The 21,125-nt window shown below is 38.7% G+C and overlaps 2 protein-coding genes across 2 annotated transcripts; one reads left to right on the top strand and one right to left on the bottom strand.

Moving 5' to 3' along the window:
- Positions 1 to 5,651: 5,651 nt before the first annotated feature.
- ube2na (ubiquitin-conjugating enzyme E2Na) lies at positions 5,652 to 14,799 on the bottom strand. The gene is made up of 4 exons (XM_023269956.3): positions 14,674 to 14,799; positions 9,005 to 9,251; positions 8,401 to 8,541; positions 5,652 to 6,905 (listed from the first exon to the last, which is right to left on the bottom strand). The coding sequence occupies exons 1-4, from the start codon at positions 14,701 to 14,703 to the stop codon at positions 6,859 to 6,861; spliced, it is 465 nt and encodes a 154-aa protein (XP_023125724.1). The 5' UTR covers positions 14,704 to 14,799; the 3' UTR covers positions 5,652 to 6,858.
- Positions 14,800 to 17,386: 2,587 nt separating this feature from the next.
- Positions 17,387 to 21,118, top strand: c1qtnf13 (C1q and TNF related 13). Its single transcript, XM_023269955.3, has 2 exons — positions 17,387 to 17,536; positions 19,458 to 21,118. Exons 1-2 carry the CDS (start codon positions 17,506 to 17,508, stop codon positions 20,516 to 20,518), a joined length of 1,092 nt encoding a protein of 363 aa, XP_023125723.2. The 5' UTR covers positions 17,387 to 17,505; the 3' UTR covers positions 20,519 to 21,118.
- Positions 21,119 to 21,125: the final 7 nt, after the last annotated feature.

The raw sequence follows: 21,125 nt of genomic DNA, 5'->3' as shown, positions 1-21,125 counted from the left end.
ACTCCAAACCAAAGTGTGTGAAGCAGAGGCGGAGCTACATGCTTGTTATTGGGGGGCCAAGGCTCATCCAGGGGGGGTTCAGAGTTTCTTTAATTACCTTTTAGTTATTGTTTTAAAGTAATTTGCTGCAGGGTAAATAGTCTTTTCTAGGGTCACCCACTCTTATCGTTTGAAGAGCATTAGAAGGGTCATTATATAATTGCGGGACTTTCTGTATCATAGTTGACATTTTTGCTGGTTTCAGGCCTAAAATCAACTAAAACCAAACACCACATGGCATTTTTACAGAAAGATTCTTCTAAATATTATATATACAATTGAGTAAAATTGAAATTGAAAGTTATTTATAAAGATATTGTAGTAAACCTGTTGACTAATTTATATTAAATAAGTCAGAAAGCCTTGGAGTCTGGCCAGGCTTTTCTTCAGGAGGAAATGACATCATGTGGAGCAGGTCATGTGATCTGGAATTAACACACTTCCTTGAGAGGTGCTTTTGTGAAGGATAACTTAGCTGAAAGTGATTTCTCGGACATGTAAAATTTAATATATTGCCAAAAAAGAAATATTTTTCATGATTATCTCAACTTAATAAAAAGAACACAATTTAAAAAATTTTTTGAATTAGCTCATTTTATTATTGTTTAGCTAATTAGAAGGTAGTTGTTATTAAATTAGGACATTTATTTATTTGACATTTTAGTGATATCCTTTCATTTTTTTCTTAATAAATGATTGTTTCTATAATAAATAATTATGGAATTTGTAAAGACATGATCATAATGAGCATGAAAAACATATATATATTTTTTACTTTTAATAAAAATGTATGCAAGTTATATCCCATGGACTTCAAAAGTCCCTCAATTATATACTGATCCACAAGTCAAATGGTTCATTTCATCTCAAATCTACCATTTTTTCTGCTCAACCATTTCATTAGCACGGAATATTGAAATGTGTAAAGATATTTGTTAAGTTTTAGCTTAATATAACAACTTTCTGTGTTTTTTTAATTCAAGAACAGTTCCAAAAAATTTATATATTTATATTTTGAGAACTTGAAATGTGGATTAAGCTGTCGACCAATACTTTTGATTCTGTGGCACAACTTTCGCATGCTGCCTTAATTGCAAAGATACATTTGCTGGCAAATATATTTGTAAACGCTCTCAGGGTTTAAGAATCAGGCTAATTCCTGGGTAGGTTTTCTGTGGTGCAGACGAGGAAGAATCTGGGTTGCCAATGAAATCCCAGTCTGAGGGATTAAGTGTTCATTTTTGACAGTTTGGTCAACATTTGTGCAATGCTTCTGTCACTGAAATAGGAAATGCTCTTTTATGATGCATTTTACATAGAATTTTTGCAGAGTTACTTTTGTAATGTTGAATGCAATCCTTTTTTTTTAGATGTCCATTTTGATCCCTAGATTTTTCCCCATGGCTGTTGTCTAGCAGTCAAACATTGCACCAGTAAGTGTGTCTTTGCAAGTTAGACAATGTGCGGGAGTCTGTTTAATTCACTTATCCCTCTCTTACGTACCTGCTTCATGAAAATGTCACAGTAGAAAGACTGTTTTTACATTATTCTTCAGTACAGTCATCATCGAAGTCAGATGGTGCAGGTTGGATGAGTAAGATTCATGGGGCAACAGTTCACAGCAACATTTGGTAGTTTCTGACATCTGTAGACGAAGATGTTGTCCTGGAGCAACATCACGCCAGCTCTGAGCTTTCCTCTACTTTTTTCTTTAATTGCTTCAAATATTTAAGCTTTTGTGGACAGGGAGATAAGGCTCTACAGTATAGTTATTATGCACCAAAATAGGAATTATGCTGCTTTTTTGAAGGTGAAACTAATACATTTTTAAAGCATCCTCATATTTGTACATACAGTGGTAGAAAAAAGTTCTCAGACACCCCATACATTTGTATGTATATTACATTACGAATCACTCTTAGTCATTCTTATTTCTTTAAGTATGATCACAGCCATAATACCAACTAAAAACTTAAAATCGATTGGTTCCATAAAAATAAGAAATTTTGAATATTGGGTAATTTTGGTAGAATTTAGTTTTATTAGTTTTTCTTGTAAACAAACAAAAAGAATTTGTATTTGTTTTGTCTGTCTAATGCAGCCACACCTTTTGAAACACAAAATATTTCATGATAATATTTGAGATTGTGTAAAATTTTACGGGTGTCTGAAAACTTTTTTTTTCCACCACTGGGTATTTGTGAAATTTTAGCTTGATATATGAAACATTTTACACGACAATTTTTGTATTTTTTTTTTGATGGCCTGCCGACACACTTTCAGCACATTTTTTTCAAGAATAGTTCCTAAAATCTTAGTTATATGTTGTGAACCAATTATAAATGGTCATCTAATAATACAGCTTGTCGTATCTGCTCACTTATGAAAGTTAAATGAAAAATACATGTTTTCTGTGAATCTCTTGCAGTGTTTTGTTTTGTAGCATTGTGACACGCAACTGCATATTATTCATTAAATATCATTAACTGACTTCTGCATCATCTTTTTCTTGTTGTTAACGTGTGTTCAGAGATGAGACTTTTTATGGCTGCTTCCGTTCTTTTTGCTTTGTTTAGTTTTTTCAGTTTTATCTTCATCCAGCCTTTTTATTTCTTTCTTTTGGCTGCAGGCTCTGGTTCAGTCTTGCATCATTCAGCAGTTTGTACTTCTTGTTTTCAGAGTTCCTCACCACACTTTTCATCCTACAATCTTTAGGAGTCTGTACAAGAGCTTGAACTAAAATGCATCTGTAGGGAATCTGTAGAGAAATAGTTCTGCAAAGAAAGCTCTGACAGGAAAATTGCAGTTGATGAAAGTAATTCCAGTTTTATGAGCACATGTGTAACACTCTGTGAGGTTATATGGGGTGACCAGATGAGTCTGTGGTGGCTGTGGCTTCTTGGCTCCATTCCTGCTTTAAAGATAATTTCATGACAGATACAAACAAATCAGAAAAGTGCCTTAAACAAGTGCTGCAACTAAAGATTCTTCTCATCCTCAGTTAGCCTGTTGATTATATTCTTGATTATTTCATTAGGTGTTTGGTCTATTAAATGTCAGCAAAATACTGAAAAACATCAGTCAATGTTTCTCAAAACCCAAGATCGCATCCTCAAATGTCTTGTTTTGTCCACAACGCAAAGATATTCAGCTTACTGTCATAGAAAAGAAGCCATAAAGTATTCACATTTAAGAAGCAGGAATTTGAAAACATTTTTTCATAAAAATATACTCAAATCAAATAATCAATTCCAAAAATAGTTTGTGATTGATTTAATAATAAATGAATCATTGCAGCTTGACTCTACACTGAGCTTTGTGATGAAAAAAATTGAAGGATCTTCCCATTTCCTACACTCAGTCCCTGCTTTTGTTTTCTGTTACATAAAAACTACTTTTAAAGGCAAAATGGCTAAAGGGAACATTTTCACTTCTGCGCCAGATACACACACGAAAAGCAAGCACAGCCCAGATAGATAAATAAATGCACAAGTAAAAGCTACTTGCAACTTTTGCATTATATTTATATATAAAGAAACTGTCATAAATGTCACTGTACATGATGTCCAGTAGTGGAATGAATGGAATAAACGAGGGCATACTTGTAGCAGGTGCTTTACTCAATTCACTGACCCTCAGTTTCTGTTGCATAAACTCACATTTTGGCAACCAAGGCACATGTTAGAAAGAAAAATGGGCATTCAGATGGCCCAGTTTCCCCCAGTGTTTAAAGAAGGCCTGCAGCTCTGCTGTTTTAGCATGAAATAAACTAAAAATGAAGCTTATGACAACTTTCAATGCCGTGCAGCAGCCTGGTGGATCTATTTACAGCAGCATAATGAAGGAGGTGAAGCCTGATCTGAAAGTTACAGAGCTCAGGGCTTCCCTCTAGTGGTAGAGGAGGTGTGTTACATTGAGATTCACACTGCCCGGCCAAAAAAATAAATAAATCACACACTCAAATATTTTGTTGGACCACCTTTAGCTTTGAGTATGGCACTCATTCGCCATGGCATCATTTCCATAAGCTTCTGCAAAGTCACAGCATTCATTTCTGTCCAGAGATGGATTAATGTTTTACCAAGATCTTATACTGAAGATGGGAGAGTCAGAGAAAGTCTTCTCTGCAACATCCCAGAGATTTTCAATGGGTCTGAGGTCTGGACACTACAGAGGTCAATCCACGTGTGAAAATGACATCTCATGCTCCCTGATCCACTCATTCTAAATGTGAGCCCCATGAATCCTGACATTGTCATCTTGGAACATGTCAGTGCCATCAGAGAAGAAAAACTCCATTGATGTAAAGACCTGGTCCTTCAGTATCTTCAGGTATCAGCTGACCTCATTCTTTGGGAACATAACGTTACTGAACCTGACCAACCCCAGATCATAACCATAACCCCCACAGACTGGTAGACACTAGCCATGATGAGGGCATCACCTCATCTGCCTCTCTTCTTACCCTGATGCCCCCATCACTCTGGAACAGGGTAGATCTGGACTCATCAGACCACATGACCTTCTTCCATTGCTCCAGAGTCCAATCTTTATGCTGCCTAGCAAACAGAAGCCTTTTTTCTGATTAGCTTCATTGATCAGTGGTTTTCTTAGAGCTACAACTGTTTAGTCCCAATCCCTTGAGTTCTCCTCACATTCTGCATGTGGAAATGTTCTCACTTTCACTATTAAACAGCCATGAGTTCTACTGATTTCCTATGATCATCTAAGAGTTTGTTCCGACCACATTTGCTCCTCGAAGATGATGGTTCTCCACTATCCTTCAGGTTTTAATAATGCGTTGGGCAGTTCTTAACCTGATTTTAGTAGTTTCAGAAATCTCCTTAGTTGTTTTCTTTGCTTGATGCAGGCCAATAATTTGACCCTTCTGAGTCAGATTAACATCCTTTCTACCACCACAGGAAATGTCTTCTGACACGGGTAAGAAATGAGAAGCTCCTCACTGCATCAGCTAGGGGTAAATAAGTTGTTGCAGCTGAAACATATTAATAACTGCAGTAATTATCCAATGGAAGGCTCTTACCTATCTGCTTAATTAAATCCAGGTGGCGACTTTTTTTTGGTGGACAAAACTGAGTGTGAAGTTGGATGATTATTTTATTGAATAGTTTCCAAATTCAGGACCTTTGCTTTTGGCCATTGATATCTGGAAGGAGCCAGATCAAGAACAGGATTAGATTAAAAATAAGATGACTCACACTAGGATTAAAAAGGTGTGAAAGGACCGTGCTATGTTCTGCAAAGACAGTTCTTTAAATATCAGGGGCACAGAAGCGTGTAGGCTACAATTTTCCATGTCAGTAGGGACGACTCTGAACCAGATTCATGTGACTGGAGGCAACTTTGTTCTGAAGGTTTAGGCAACATTTTCTATATTTTAATGGAAACGTTTTTGACCCCAGCTGAAATCCTTCAGCAATTACAGCTTAGAGAACAACATAAATTTGATTTGCAATAAAGTAATGATAATAGGAGCTACTGGCAGTGGACTGACGGAGAGTTAACGCCGTAAATTGAGATTTAATAGAGTGGCTGTGTTATTTAGCACATGTCATACATGCGTCCCCTCAAGAATCGCACTCAGCTAACCATTTATTAATCAACAGAATTTATTTACAGAACATGAAAGTATGCAGGTGGACTGTTTCATAGCATTCTGAGAGCAGGAAAGACATTTCCTCTTCAGATCAATAAAGAATGAATTTATACACAGTGAACTGAATACAGACTTTTTCTCAGCCAAACACTAATCACATCAGTCGAGAGTCAAAGCCATCATTGATCTTTTGGAGTTTGATCCCTCGACAATCCAGCATCTCTTCTCACACACATCAGTCCCTTCAATCCCTCCAACCCAAACCCCCCCTAGTTCCCATTCACATCATCAAACGAATGACGGCTCAAATGTAACATCTGCTTTGTGAAATAAACGCCATTGGCAGCAGGTAAACCACCGAGTCTTGTAGAATTAGACCGATGACATAAGGAGGGGGAAAGCAAGAGTAGTTAGTATGGCAATAGCAGGAGACGTTCACATATAAAAGACTAGATATGGTAATAACACATATGTGCTAAAAACTAAGGAAAGGTCCACAGTGTCCACCGCACCCACCGCAGTCTCTCACAGCGTCCACAGTACATCCAAGTCTACACGGAGAGTGGTTGAAGGAAGTTAACGTGACAGTGGCAGGCTCAGTTTGGATTTTAGTCATATCACTTTGTAATAACTGCAGCCAGATGCGACTTAAAGAAGAAGCAGGGCGATGATTGTATAGGCGTCCTGCGGGACAAAGCCCTTGCCGGGTGAGTGTCTACATACAGTGGGCTAGTAGTAGTTAGCTGCTTTTAATAAACAGACAACACGACAAAACAAAGTTAAAAGAAACATAAAAAGTTTATCATATTGACCACATCTAGCAGGTCTCGCATCCCCGTCTCATATTCCACTGCTCTGCCTCCCCCGTCAAACGCACATTCCCATGAAAATGTGGCGTGTAAGTCACCCCCCCCCCCCATATGGACAAAGAAAGCCAGGTGAGTAGATCTACAACCTCTGCCCATGCAGCTGAATAGTAGTGGGTTAGGACGAAGACAATTAAATGTTTTTACTAGTGTGCATTTAAATCACCAAATGTCAGCAGTTGTTTATATATATATATTTATATTCTTTACACACTTACATATATATATAAAAGACTGTGTCCTTTAAATGTGAATGAAGCAGGAGGAGGTCTTGGCAGCACATGAGTTGTGTTCACACACTTGACTTGCACTTGTGTGTCCACTTGTTAGGCTGATTTACACTTCATTTTTGTTTCCAGCATAAAGCCTGGTCCATGACTTGGCTGGAAAGTGAAAAGCAAAAAACATGAATCAGAACAGAAATCACCACAAAATGTTCAAATGTGTTTTTTAGCAAAGCATACATTAAGAGGTGTTCACTGTCGAGGAACTGTAGAAATAACCTAAGTGTACAAAATATCTGAGAGTGCAGAAAGACTGTTCATCACTCTGTCAGCTGCATGTTGAGGAGCATTTATGGAGGAGTGATGTGAACGCAGAGGGAACTACTGCAATGCACTTCTAATAATTGTCACCTCCTCCGCCTGCTCAGAACCAAGCTCTGGACCATGGGAGACTGAGCCTTCACCTCAGCTGCTTCTCACATCTGGAACTCCCTCCCTGACCACCTGAGAGCTCCCCAGACAGTGGATGTTCTTAAAAAAGGCCTAAGTTAGTGTCGGACTATTTGTGACCGTTACAGATTTAAAATGCAGCTCTGTCAAAGATGACATGTTTAGACATCTGAGAAAGGCTTCTCTGTTTTTTATTTTGGTTCATATGAGTCCAGATTTCATGGCAAAGAAAATAATGAAGTAGAGAAAATGTGATTTAACATTAAAGGGCATCAGAGGGCTGCAGAAATAATGTTTTACCAGTAAATTCACCTGGACTATAACCTACCTCTAATTTGGAGCAACAAGAAGTACAAGACCAGATATATTTCATAACTCATTTATAGATTGACTCTTTTTTTAAGATTATATAATTTCCCAGAGGTTTAATTCTTTGATGCATGTTTTTGTACTTGAAAATTCCTCTCCGTTGTAAAGTTAAACAAGTACTAAAGGACAAAGTAATAAAACAGTAAAATGTTATGCCTGTAATTCATGTCTTTGTTGTTGTAAGCATTAAGAGACCAAAACAGAAGTTGTTTTATTCATAAAATGTTTTTTTAAATAAACTGGCCAATTAATTGGTTATCAGAATTTTTTTCTGCCAAATATCGGAATCTGCATCGGTGTCAAAAAATCCGTATCAGTTGGGCCCTAGTTCTTTATATACAGAAATGAAGTGGCTGAGGTATGGGAAATAGGGGGTGCATATGTATATGACTACGTATGGTATGATTAACAGTGATCAGAACTGTGTTTGTCCAAAAATATCCCTGATGGTGGCGCTACATCATAGGTTTTTGATCTGTGAGGCTCCAAGCAGGGAAACATCCTCGGAGGTATTTAACGTGGTTTGGTGCGGTAGTGCAGTTTTTAAAATGAAAATACTCTACAGACAGTGGTAGTGTTCAGTGAACAATGCTCCAAACATCCCAGTATACAATAAGGATGTGGAATAAAGATGGCTGGAAAGAAAAGATGAACACACAAAAATCTGCCTGAAAATGCAAAGCAAATCACAGCACTTTTGTGTGAATAGGTATATTTATGCTGCGTATTTCTTTAATCCAAATGACAGAGGGGAAAGTGAGCGGTGCACTGGGCAAGAGCTGCATGAGAAATGTGATAAAGCCTCTGCAGAACCAGGCTACATCACAGCTCTCACCTGTTTCTATGGCTTCAGCTTCACTGGACTTCCACTTCTCTGCAACATCATTTGCTAGAGGGTCATCAGGGTTGGGTGCACTTAGTAAAGCCTGGATTGATAGCAGCACTGTGCGAATCTGCAGAGCTGGTGACCATTTATCTGGGGAAAAAACGACAAAAGAAACCAATGGAGAGCAGGAAAAACAGGTGAAAACAGAATTCTAAAAAGTAAAACAGCAGCTCAAGAATGATGCAACACCTCACTGCAGGAAGTGGTGAGACTGGTGATGTGCAGCAGCGACGGCACAAAGCTTCAGTCAGGGTCAAAAGTGTAACACAAGAGGCCTCTGATCTTTTGAGCAGGAAGAAATTGGCAAATCCCTTCACTTCATTCACAGCCCAAACATCACAGAACACAAAACATACAGGCGTTCCTACAGTAACAAGCCTGACCCAACAGCCCAAAGACAGACGGACAGATGCAAAGTTACTGTTAAGGCAGCTTGGGAAAAGACATATTTTCTGTCAGTTGTTGTTTTAGCGCATCAGAGGAAGAATACGTGTCTCTTAAGGTCAAACAAACAAAGGATCATGAAACACAGAATCACAGAGTGCTGGCTTACCTTTCAAAATGTCTAGGCATATTCTTCCCAGCTTGTCCACATTGGGATGATATATTTTGGTCATGAAACGTACTTTAGGAGCTGCCATGGGATATTCCTCTGGTAAAAAGAGTTCAAGTTTAAATGTGCCTCCCTCAAAAGGTGAGTCCTGGGGTCCAGCAATGACTACATGAAAGTAGCGAGCATTGCCTTCATCTGGCTCTGCCTTGATGCCTGGGACAGGCTCTGCAAGCAAGCGCTGAGTTTCCTGGTGAACAGAAAGAAGAAAATGGAATTCAGAAATAATCTACATGCTTAACCAGCATTGTTGCTACCATAAAACCACATTCTGGGTTTGGGAAAACACTTGTCAAATCTGCACTTCAGTGCAGAGACGTAATTGCCCAGTGTTCATGCAGGGCAGGTGAACTTGAAAACAGATTTTTAAAGGAGATACAGCAGGGAGTAGCTGTCATACCACACAAGAGAAAAATGAGTTAGGAGGGAGCCAAAGCAACCAATCTGCATTCCTGTCTTACTTTTCTTTGCAGATGGACATAACTCATCTCCCTCTCTCTTGCAGTACATCTTCAAATACCCAGCATTTTCAGGAACCCGCATTGCAACATTTTGCACTCTGCTATACAGCATATTACAACAACAAGCTCAGTTTCTTTTGTTAAAAAAAACAACAACAAACAAACAAAAAAAACAAAAACAATGGTACGTGTATGTTTTATCTAATTCTTTAAAGGATCAAGCCAAGTGCCTGGTTTTCTTTGTGCATCCAAAAAATGAACTGTGACGACTGAAGGTAGCAGATGTTTCTCTTTTTATAGTTACAAAAGCATTTTAGGCGCCTGTGACAGAAAACAGGTCAACCATCTGCAGAAAAATGTCAATAGAGATGTCGTGACAACAATAAGCGTTTCATATTTTATACCTTTGGGTTGACAGCTGGAAACACTGCATTGCTAAGTAAAATGTATTAGCACTTACTAACAAAGAGATACATCTGGTTTAAATGTAAAGGTAAAAAATACTTATCTTGCGAAATGTCCCAGGATTTTTGTTAACTTTAAGTAAAATGCATTAATATGAAAGATTTATAACTGGATCAATGTATAATTGAGGGACTTTAGAGGTCCATGTGATATGTCTTGCATATATTTTTTTTTAAGTAAAAAAATTAATGGTTTTTATGTTCATTATGATCATGTTTTTACAAATTCCATAATTATTTATTATGAAAACAATCATTTATTAATAAAAAATGACTGGATAACACTAAAATGGCAACTAAATAACCGTCCCAATTTAATAACAACCACCTTCTAATTAGCTAAACAATAATAAAATGACCTTATTCAAAAATAGTTTTGATTGTGTTCTTTACATTAAGTTGAGATAATCATGACAGATATTTCTTTTTTTGCCAATATATCAAATTTTACATGGAAAACAACAAATTGTATCTGTGTCCCAGAAATCACTTTCAACAAAATGACTCATTACAAAAACACCTCCCAAGGAAGTGTGTTAATTCCAGATCACATGACCTGCTCCACATGATGTCATTTCCTCCTGAAGAAAAGACTGGCCAGACTCCAAGACTTTCTGACTTATTTAATATAAAGTAGTGTGTGAGTCAAGTGTGGATTTATGGCATGTCAACAGATTTAATACAATATCTTTATAAATAACTTTCAATTTCAATTTTACTCAATTGTATATATAATATTGAGAAGAATCTTTCTGTAAAAATGCCATGTGGTGTTTGGTTATAGGCGGCCATGTTGATTTTAGGCCTGGAAACAGCTAAAACGTCAACTATGATAGAAAAAGTCCCTCAATTATATTTTGACCCAACTGCATCAGCCTAAACATCAGAGTTGAAACAGTCGTGCGTCATTCTTAATCTAACAACAGAGATGGGAGCCAGAAGATAGACTGGAGCATGCCTGTCTTTCAGGAGGGTGGTTTTCACTGCAATGGAGGCTCATTGCTGTGAATCTGAAGACTCTGTGCAGTATGTAACTGTCTTTTTGAGGTGACACCGACTCAGCTGCCAGACCACAGGAGACCAGTGCTTCCATTGCCATCAGCTGCTGCAGCAGGACTGCACCTCGCTCAGTGACAGTCCAGCAACTGATGGAAACACATACCTTTACTGTGAAAGAGGAGCAGGTATCTGATATGGTTTGTGGTATGCATGAAGCAGCGTAAGTGACATACTTAACACACATCTTTAACAAGGAAACTACATTCAGATGCACTACTCTGCATGTCGTTATATAAAATGCAATGCCCTCAATTATTCAATGCTCATTCGAGTTTAAGCCATCAGTAGGACTGGCAATGCAACTCAATCCTCCTGCGACATAACTCATTTGATTATTTTGACAATCTAAAAAAATCTATTATCCTCTTGCAGGGTTTTTCCTGGCTTTGAATGGAGATCGACTATGCAATGTTGCCTTATTTGACAGAAATCTAGCCATTTTTCTGTTACTTCTGACCATTTATTAAACAAAATTGTGAGTAAATGTGAGTCAAATTAACAAAACTGTTTAAAAACTTGAATTGCTATATTTATTCTTAATTCTCATCATTTGACACTGATGATTTTGCTTTGGCGATTGGGTTTGAGAGTGCCACAAATCCCTCTATGCAGAGAAAACCCTGCCTGGTGACTGTTTTAAATACTCACACGACAACAAGGGAACGCTCAATAACTATGTATATAAATATCTTAGAATAAAGCTGGCCAACACCCACCACCCTTGTTTTTGACACTCTGCTTCCTCCATGCAACTGGGAGTGAGATTCCTGAAATGTTTCAGATAACCCACAGACAAAACCATGCAGTGAAAACACAGACAGGAGAGGGGCTCCCAGTCCCAGTCACACGCTCTGAGGGCTCAAGGGCTCGGCCCAGTAAGTACTGTTCCCAGCCCTCCCACCTTTTCCCACAAACTGCATGCCGTGCACACCTGTGAAACCTTTTCTATGTACTGGACACTAGTCTCCTTCCTATAATGTTGCCCCTGCCCCCCCCCCCCCCCCCCCCCCCCCCCCCCAAAAAAAAAAACAACTCAGTATACATATATCAAATATAATGAATGACTGCCAATAAGGAACATCATGACTTTTACAGTGTGGGGGGGGGGGGGGGGGGGGGGGGGGGTTGCTAAGAAAAGGAGAAGGTCTCGTCTATTACAGGTTTAGCAGGAAACAAAAATGAGGAATCAGCTACATAGTAGATTTATTAGGTTCACAAAGTGTGCAGCAGGCCCTAGCTGACAGCTGCACATGCTGACTGTTTTCAATGAATTGCTAGCATTAATTTAGGCTGTTTTTAATCTCTGTATAAACACTTGTGTGTCCTTTTTTGTATATGTATTGTTTATTTGTTATCTTTCTTCCTGCTGGGTACACTTGCCAGGTCATCATTGTAAATGAGAAATTGTTCTCAACTGATCTTACCTAGTAAAATAAAGAATTAAAAATAATAATAATAATAATCTGGCTGAATCTCATTATCATTCTGCTATAAGGGGGGAAAAAACCTAGCAGGCTGCCTTACCGCATGATCCAAATCCTCTGCAAAGCTTGAAAACTTCCAGTGTGGTTGGTTACTAGCCCAGAGGTGGTGGTTGTTGTTGTTTCCCGGAGTGAAAGGGATTTTGAAAACAGTAATACATAGCAGAAGGAGAGGAGAAAGCTGTGTGAAATTCACAGCCAATGACTAATTTATATCTGCACTCTTCGTCTGATAACTACAAATGAAATACTTGTGGCTGCTGGAAGGACAATACAACAAATCCCTCTGGTCAAATGAATTCTTTTTGCATCTCTGAATTAAATCTGACTAACAACACAGATAACACAGTCCCTCTAACCACAGCCACCAATGAATGGCTGGAATATGGCAACAGATGGCCTAGTAAAACTGAAACCACATTTTACTGTAACATAATTGGCTGCAGTTTGATAAATTATCATTACACATGGGCAGGATATTCACATTGAAGTCATGAATATACTGCGGTATCTTTTCTCCTAGACTATTTTTAACAGAAGTCACCAAAACAACCAACATTCTAACTATATTAGTCTATGCATATGCGATAATTAGGAACCTTGACTAAAAAAAAATAAAAAACAAAGTTGATTAGTATGTGGCTTATTTACTCATACTGCTGTAGTTTTCAACTAGTCTTTAAGCTACAACAGCAAAACAAAAATCCTAAAATTAAGCTCTGGTTTTGGTTTGCCACCACAAGATTTTTCTTGCCAACTCTATGAAAAATTTCTGGAATCGCCCCTGTTTGTAGCTCATTTTAGATTAGCCTTTAAGTAATGGAAGTACGCATTTGAGCTGTGCATTGAACAGAGGATGTGATTTCCCCCAAAGCAAAATATTGTATTCATATTATTATTGATAAGGCTTGCAGAGTCAGAGATTTCTTTAAAATCACTTCTGAAAACCAACTTTTACAGACTTGCTTTTAGGTGAGGTTTATTTTTAGCTTTACTTAGTTTTAGTGTTTTATTTTGTGTTATGCCCTGTATATTTTAGATGTTCTCCTTTATTTTACCTTTAGCTGCCTGGTTCCTTGATGTAATGTCATCTCTCTAATTTTTTAATTCACTGGCTTTTTGATTTCTAATTTCTAACTTTAACCTTCAAACTTATTCTTAATTTTTAAAACTGCCTAGTTCCTTTGTTATGATTGCTAATCCAGCTAATTATTCATTTAATTTATTATAATTTTTACTATTTATTTTAATTGACTGCCCTGACTTGTCTCCTATACCTTGTTTGATTGTCTGTGTTGCTTGTTTTAACTGTCAAAGCACTTTGTGAACGTTGTTCTTAAGGGTGCTATATGAATAAAGTTTTTATTATTATTATAAATAGTTCAAACCATGAGATGAACCTCCTTGAACAGGATGCAGGGATGCTGAGCAAACCTCCAAACTGCCCTCTCACCTCAGAATATCATCTTCAGATGCTTATCAATGGAGTCATGCGACAAAAGTGTGTTTGGAAGTGATTTCTGATCAGGAGTCAAACCTTTCAACCATCCTAAGTGACACATGCAGCCTGAGCGTTCTAGTTATATTACTAGCTCCACACAGTTTAATAACTTTAGTAAACGAAAGGGGGGAATAGTGCAAAAATAACAGATTATACGACGTGTTTAATTTTAAGTTCGTGTATGCTAACAATAAACGTGTAACACTGTAAAGTAAGAGGCTTACAGGCTAGACCCAGCTCGTTAAAGGTCCCTGTTTTTATCACACAAACACAAACAAAGCTAACCAGCTAGCCGGGGTTAGCATAGTTAGCCTGGTTAGCCTGCCCCTCTGTCAGTAGCACAGGCAACTTGAGAGCAGGACTGAGCTCGGAAAGTATATTTAGAGAAGATAAGCTCGGGACACAGCATCTATCCGCCATCTTCACATCGCGTTGGTGTATTTTTAACCCACCGTGTCTCGGTGTGTCTGGAATGAAGCGGAAGGTACTTTACCAAACTACCGTTAGCCTGCGGGATGCTAACGCTTAGCACACAAAACTGTCCGCCGGCAGCGCCAGCAGACCGGCAGGGAGTTTTCCCTGCGGACGCAGAGCTTCTGCCCTCACGGAGAAAACATGCGGCCGTTTTAAGTATGAAATGATTTACCTTAATGATCCTGCGGGGCAGTCCTGCCATCTTGTCTTAAATGCGGGTTTTTAGCTCTCAGTGCCTCCTCTCTGTCGATGGCATTGACAGCAAACACACGCCTTCCGGGTTCTGTACGTCATGAATGTGTAGGGGGTGTCAAACATAGAATAGAAATGAATAGAATGGAATGCTTTAATTTCCGTTACACACACACACACACACACACACACACACACACACAATGTAAAACGAAATTATTGACAACTCTTGTCGTGTATAACAATTCAATTTTCAATTCAATTCAATTCAATTCAATTCAATTCAATTCAATTCAATTCAATTCAATTCAATTCAATTCAATTCAATTCAATTCAATTTTATTTATATAGCGCCAATTACAGTCAAATTGTCTCAAGACGCTTTACAGAACCCATATGCCTGAACCCCCAGAGCAGCCCTAAGGCGACAGTGGCAAGAAAAACACCCTTTTAACAGGGAAAAAAACCTTGAGCAGAACCCGGCTCTTTATGTGGGGGGACTCATCTGCCTGCTGGCTGGGCGGGTTGAGAGGGACAGAAGAGGTAGAGAGGTAGAGGTAGAGGGATAGAGGTAGAGGTAGAGGGGAAGAGGTAGGGGGGTAGAGAGGTAGAGAGGTAAAGGGGGAGGGGTGGGAGAAGAGAGGGGTGGGGAACGAGGAACATATAACACAACTGGATACATGTATGATAAGATAGATGATACGTACAAGCTAACATTGAAATTGATTCATAGTATACTGTTATGATGTACGGCTCTGGCATTAAATATACTATATGTATAGCTGGTAGTAAAAGGGTGAGGGTGATGCAGAGTCAACTGGTGGAAATGGGCAGCTGGAAGCAGTGGGCTGGAGGAAGGTCAGCAGCAGCATCCCACAGTGGACATGATGGAGACTAGGCCAGTTGGTGGGAGAACAACCACAGATCTGAAGCATCCAGCTCTGGGACCAGGGACACTCAGAGAAAGGACACAGGGGGACACAGAGTGAATGCAATGCAATAACGGTATATATATTAAATATAAAGGTAGATAGAGAAGGGCTCAGTGCATCCAGAGAGGTCCCCCAGCAGCCTAGGCCTACAGCAGCAGAACTAGGGGCAGAACTACGGGACATTGAAAGGGGAAGTCAGTTGTGCAAATGAAGACACCAACTGACCCCCTCAGGGTCACCACCAGAGCCTTTTTTTCAGCCTGAGGAGAACATACAAATGCACAGGGAGAACATACAAACTCCACACAGAAAGATCCCAGGCCCAGGTAGAAGAAGTAAGGTGCAAAATCATGCTGGTAATATAAAGTCTAAATACAGTTTAACAATAATAAAAAAGATGATAAAAAAAATAATAATCATCATCAATGTAATCACATAGAATGCGGTGCATGTGCACTGGTATACCTCTTGTTTATCTTTCATGGGTTTGTAAAACTGTGTGAAACATTAATTTCATTCCATTAAACTAGTGGTGACATCAATTTAACATGCACATATATGCACATAATTAAAGAATTTCAACAGGAGGGTAAGATGATGTGGTGGCAAACTGGCACACTGCATCTAAGAACGTTTTTCCAGGATGCTCAGCTGCATAAATATATATATAATTAAAAAAAAATTTAAAAAAAGACTTTGCAGAGAACAGTACATCAGCTCTCTGGAGGACACGTCACCTCCTGCTGCCTCAGCAGAACCACCACCGTCATTAAAGACTCCACACATCTCGGTCACAATGTGCTTAAACTGTTGTCCTCCTTGGAGGCGCTACAGTTCCAACAAAACATCCACCTCCAGATGCAGAGCTCTGCAAACTCAAATAAGCACTGAGGGACTTCTTGTTTATGCACTTCTTCCACACACTATAACTCACTCATTCATGCTACTATTCATCTCTATCACTTTATTCATTCATCTGCAATATTTATTAATATTGTTCCTAACTATGGTGCAATGCCTTATTATCTGGTGCAATATAATTTACATTCCCTTCATCCATTTACTTAGAGTGCCTCATCTTTGCAGTCAGCTTTATATTTAGTGTTTATGTTAATTGTTTGAGGACAGAATGTCGTGTGTTTTGAGTTTTTAATATTTGGATTTTTGTTTGTATCCACCAAGAGGAGCAGCAATCCTAATTTTATTGCATGCAGAGCTTACAAATACAATAAAATGTTTCTCATCCTGATCCTGTTCTTGCAATTCTTAAAATAATATCAGAACTAATCTTTATTTTTCAAGTATAATTTGAAGGCAGGACCTTTCAGGATTATTTTGACATCGCTATATTACTCATTTAAATAAAGATTTGGAATTATTCCTCTTCATAAGTAGTATTTTTACCCTTTTATTGTAGCATCATATCACATTGAATAATTGCATGTTTTTACACCACAGGAGATGCAGTAGAAACTTTGATTCTAACATGGTCATTTGTTTATTATTTGACGTTGCCGTTCATTTTCCACGTGCACCTCTTCTAGCATCAGGACTGCTTCATTTTAAAGCAGCATTTAAAGGCTGTTCTGAAGCTGACAGAGTTTCACATCTTCCCTTCCTGTTTCAGACAAAACAATTCACGACTTAGACCTAACACCGCTGAGGACCAATAAGGCTGCTCAGTACAGCTGCATTTTCACACGTGTTTGCACTGCAGGCTGAATAGTAGCTATAGATTAGAGAGGGTTTGGAGCTCCTCCTCCTCACGTATCTGCATGGACAAAAGCTTCGTCCCTTTGGGTGTCAGGCCTGTGATGAGGTTATTAGCAGTGCAGCAAACTCACAAGAACTTCATTTGAAAAACCTGACGAAGAAACAACATGCAGGTTCTGCCTCAACGAAGCTCAACAGGTGGGTTTAATATCTTTGTAACAGTTTTTACAAAAAGAAATTGCATATAGAAGCAAATATGGAACAAGAATTGAATGTTTATTTTCCTTATTTGGCTTCACCACAGTAAATTACATGTTATTGATTTGTTTTCTCATAGAAATTGTGATGCAGTTTTGTTGAAAACATGTATATTCTAAAATTTAGTTTATCGTATTCAAGCCTTATTTTACACCACTGTTACACAAATGTGAATTCTGATCAATACAATTTCAGTACATATACACTTTTGAAATAGTAAAATGTTATTTTTAAAGGTTTATTTCAACCTGAAGGTGAGAGGATTTGAATCCTTTAAAGCTATTCTGTTGTTATCTCATGTTTTTCCTACCCTTGTCCTCAGCTTTTCCAGCTCAGCTTACATCTAAATATCTATCATTAGTCTTCTGTAAAATATGCATATTACAGGGGAAACAGCCAGCTGTAAAACCTGAGCCTACAAATTACTCTGTCTGCTGCTGTTACAGGTGCAAAGTTTCCGCTCATTTAGTGGAGATCAAGGAAACTGTTCGGACAAATCTGATCTTGTGGGATTTAAAATTCATCTATTTTTTTTATGTATATGAAAACGCTATGAAATATTTTTGATGGCTTAGATGCAATAAGTTGTAATCAAATGTGTGTAAAGGTGCAACAAATTGAGTGTAACATACAAAAAAGAAGCTTCATTTTCCATGAAAATGTGGTCATAGTTTTTGGATAGCAGTGACTAATCCGCACTTTAAAGGGATTATTGATTATTACTTTGCAGAGGCATCTTTTAGCGTTCTGTCCTGCTCCACCTCACCAACCCACCGAAATTTTCCACTGTTCAGCAGACACAGGAACAGATGAACCGGTGCCTAATGCAGCCTCTTCTCTCAGTGCACAGGGAGAACAGACAATATCAGCCACATTACAGGGGCTGCTGCTCACACTGAGCTGCTGGATTTATTTCAACACACGGCAGCCAGACTTCCTTATCAACTTGGTGAATTTCATATAGAGGAATTACTGTAAGTGCTAAGCTTAGTCTGATACGTTAAGCTCAATCTGACGGAAGTGTATTCAACACTGATATTCACAGTGGATGACAACCCTGCTGGTATAACAAATACAAGGTGAAGCTTGTGATGGATGTGAGTTGTGAGCAATTCAGCCAAATGGTGATTTTTTTAGGTTATTTTAACACGATGTGGTCGGAGAAAATGGACAACTTTGTGTAACAGTAGTAGGTTTTTGCTTGTTAGTTAGTTGAGTATTTTGTTGTTGCTTTGTTTTTGATTTTTGCTGTTTTTTGCTTTAAACCAAAAGATCCAGAAATTATTCATTTTCTGACAGAGAATTCATCCTTTTCTAACATTATACATTTTCTTAAAAACGCAGTTCATAGTATTAGTTTAGTAGTTAATAAGTCAACAAATACAAACCAACACAAATCAAGGGTGTGAGGAAAAAATACATTACAAATGGTGAAATACAGAAATATTTAAAAACTGTAAAAAAAAAAACTTTATGTAGCTGTTATTTAGCATTTTGACCTCTTTTTAATGTAATAAATAAATAAATACACTTTTCTCTAAAATGATAGTCTTTTATCATTTAAATGTTGTAAAATTTCAACAATAAATATTTGTAATTCTACTTGAATCCAGATGGGAAATTATAGAGAGAATATATGGAGAAAAATTATTGATTATGTGCCCTTGTTTCCAGTTGTTGCACTAAAGGAAAACAAATCAGTGCACTCTCAGAAAGTCTACTTCTTTACTGTTGTGACCTCTCAGATTTATGTTTTGGCTCTCAGGTTTGGAACAACTCAAAAATGTAACTCACTGACACTTTAAGTGACTTATCTGTTATCTCGAAATGTAATTTTGCTGATTTCTTTTTTTGCTTTTAGCTCACTGGAGCCCACAGCACTACCTGGCATGTTTGTTCATCATGATCAGCTGCTCTGGACCAGTTTTAGCCCTTCACGTCCCTCCGGTGACCACAGGCCTCCGCTCTGCTTTCTCTGCCACCCGAACCAGCAGCGTAGTGGGAGGCAAGCAGAAGGCAGTGACTTTCAACAAGCTCATGGTCAACATCGGGGGGGATTTTAACCCAGACAGTGGCCACTTCCGCTGCCGCGTCCCGGGGGCTTACTACTTCTCCTACTCTGTGGGGAAATTCCCCAAGAAAATGCTCTCAGTCATACTGGTGAAGAACGGAGAGGAGGTTCAGGCCATCGCTTACGACGACTACCGCAAGAAAGGGAGGAAAGTTCAAAGCCAAAGTGTGATGATCAGTTTGAAGGAAATGGACACTGTGTGGCTGCTTTTACAGCAGAGCCCCCAGTACGCTTTGTACAGCAACGCCGGGCCTTACATCACCTTCTCCGGTTATCTCGTCTATCCTGACATCCCCCCAACCAGCTACATCAGCAACCACCTGTCCTCACCGGCCCTGTCCTACCCAAACTGCCCCCCTCAGGCCGATGCCGGGGTCAGAGGTCAGACGATGGAGCGGTCGGCCTTCTCAGTGGCCCGGACGTCTACGTTAATGGGTCACAGCAGCAGGCAGCAGGACAAGCCGCCTCTGACCTTTGACGTGGAATACGTCAACATTGGAGGCCATTTCAACAGAACCTCAGGCCTGTTCACCTGCCACGTCCCAGGAGCGTACTTCTTTGCCTACACTGTGGGGAAACACCCTCGTAAGGCCGTTTCTGTGAAGCTGATGACCGGGAAAGGCGAGGTGCAGGCGATGGTGTTCGATGAGGACACGTCAAAGAGGAGGGAGATGCAGAGCCAGAGCTTGTTGCTGTCTCTCCACAGGGGCGACAGTGTTTGGCTGTACAGCCAGCAGGATGAGCGCTACGCTGTTTACAGCAACCAGGGGAGGTACACCACCTTTTCTGGCTTCCTGGTTTATCCTGATGCAGAGTCGCCTCCCAACAACCAGGACAGAACTCACTTATAAATGTCTTAACTCTGATTATCACTGGTTTTCTAGTAAATCTGTAGCTTGTTTCCATGTGGATGGATGGGAAAGAATCTTCACTCTGGGGTCAGTGTAGTATAAGTGCTTTTTTCCTCTTTCTGTTATTAATATTTTATTTTCTTAGTAAATAATAATTGTAAATCCAAAGGTATCATTTGCTACTGATGTACTCCACAAGATGGTGCTGTAACACAATGATGGACATTAACCAGGAGGCAGGATGGTTAGTGTTGTCCTTAAAGTGCAATCAACTGCAAGAAATAAATTTTTAAAAATGTGTTTATATAATATCTTCTTGATTAAACAACATTTTGGGGGAATTCTTTTATATTTGAAGGTTTTAAAAAGTGGATTATTACATCACTATTGCATGGTAAGAATAAATGAAAATGTATATTCTGTAAAGTTTACTAAAATGTACTTACTATTAAAAAAAAGACCTGTGGACATGTTATGTATGGAACTTTCATTTTGTAGATAGATCTGTTGTAATGTTTTGCATGCATTTTGTTAAAAATTTAATAAATCATTCACTTAAATCTATTAAAACATGATTAATTCTTAGAAGTCAAATGAAAACTCAGTG

This window comes from Amphiprion ocellaris, chromosome 3 (assembly GCF_022539595.1).
Source record: "Amphiprion ocellaris isolate individual 3 ecotype Okinawa chromosome 3, ASM2253959v1, whole genome shotgun sequence".
Taxonomy (NCBI): Eukaryota; Metazoa; Chordata; class Actinopteri; family Pomacentridae; genus Amphiprion; species Amphiprion ocellaris.
This window is presented reverse-complemented; position numbering and strand designations above follow the sequence as displayed.

Excerpts from the sequence above, each read along its gene's own strand:
- ube2na (XM_023269956.3), bottom strand. The coding sequence starts at position 14,703 with ATGGCAGGACTGCCCCGCAGGATCATTAAG. Across the intron at positions 9,252-14,673 it reads TGCCCCGCAGGATCATTAAG|GAAACTCAGCGCTTGCTTGC; the intron begins GTAAATCATTTC and ends TCTGTTCACCAG. Across the intron at positions 6,906-8,400 it reads AGCTGAAGCCATAGAAACAG|CCAAGTCATGGACCAGGCTT; the intron begins GTGAGAGCTGTG and ends TTCACTTTCCAG.
- c1qtnf13 (XM_023269955.3), top strand. The coding sequence starts at position 17,506 with ATGCAGGTTCTGCCTCAACGAAGCTCAACAG. Across the intron at positions 17,537-19,457 it reads GCCTCAACGAAGCTCAACAG|CTCACTGGAGCCCACAGCAC; the intron begins GTGGGTTTAATA and ends TTTTGCTTTTAG.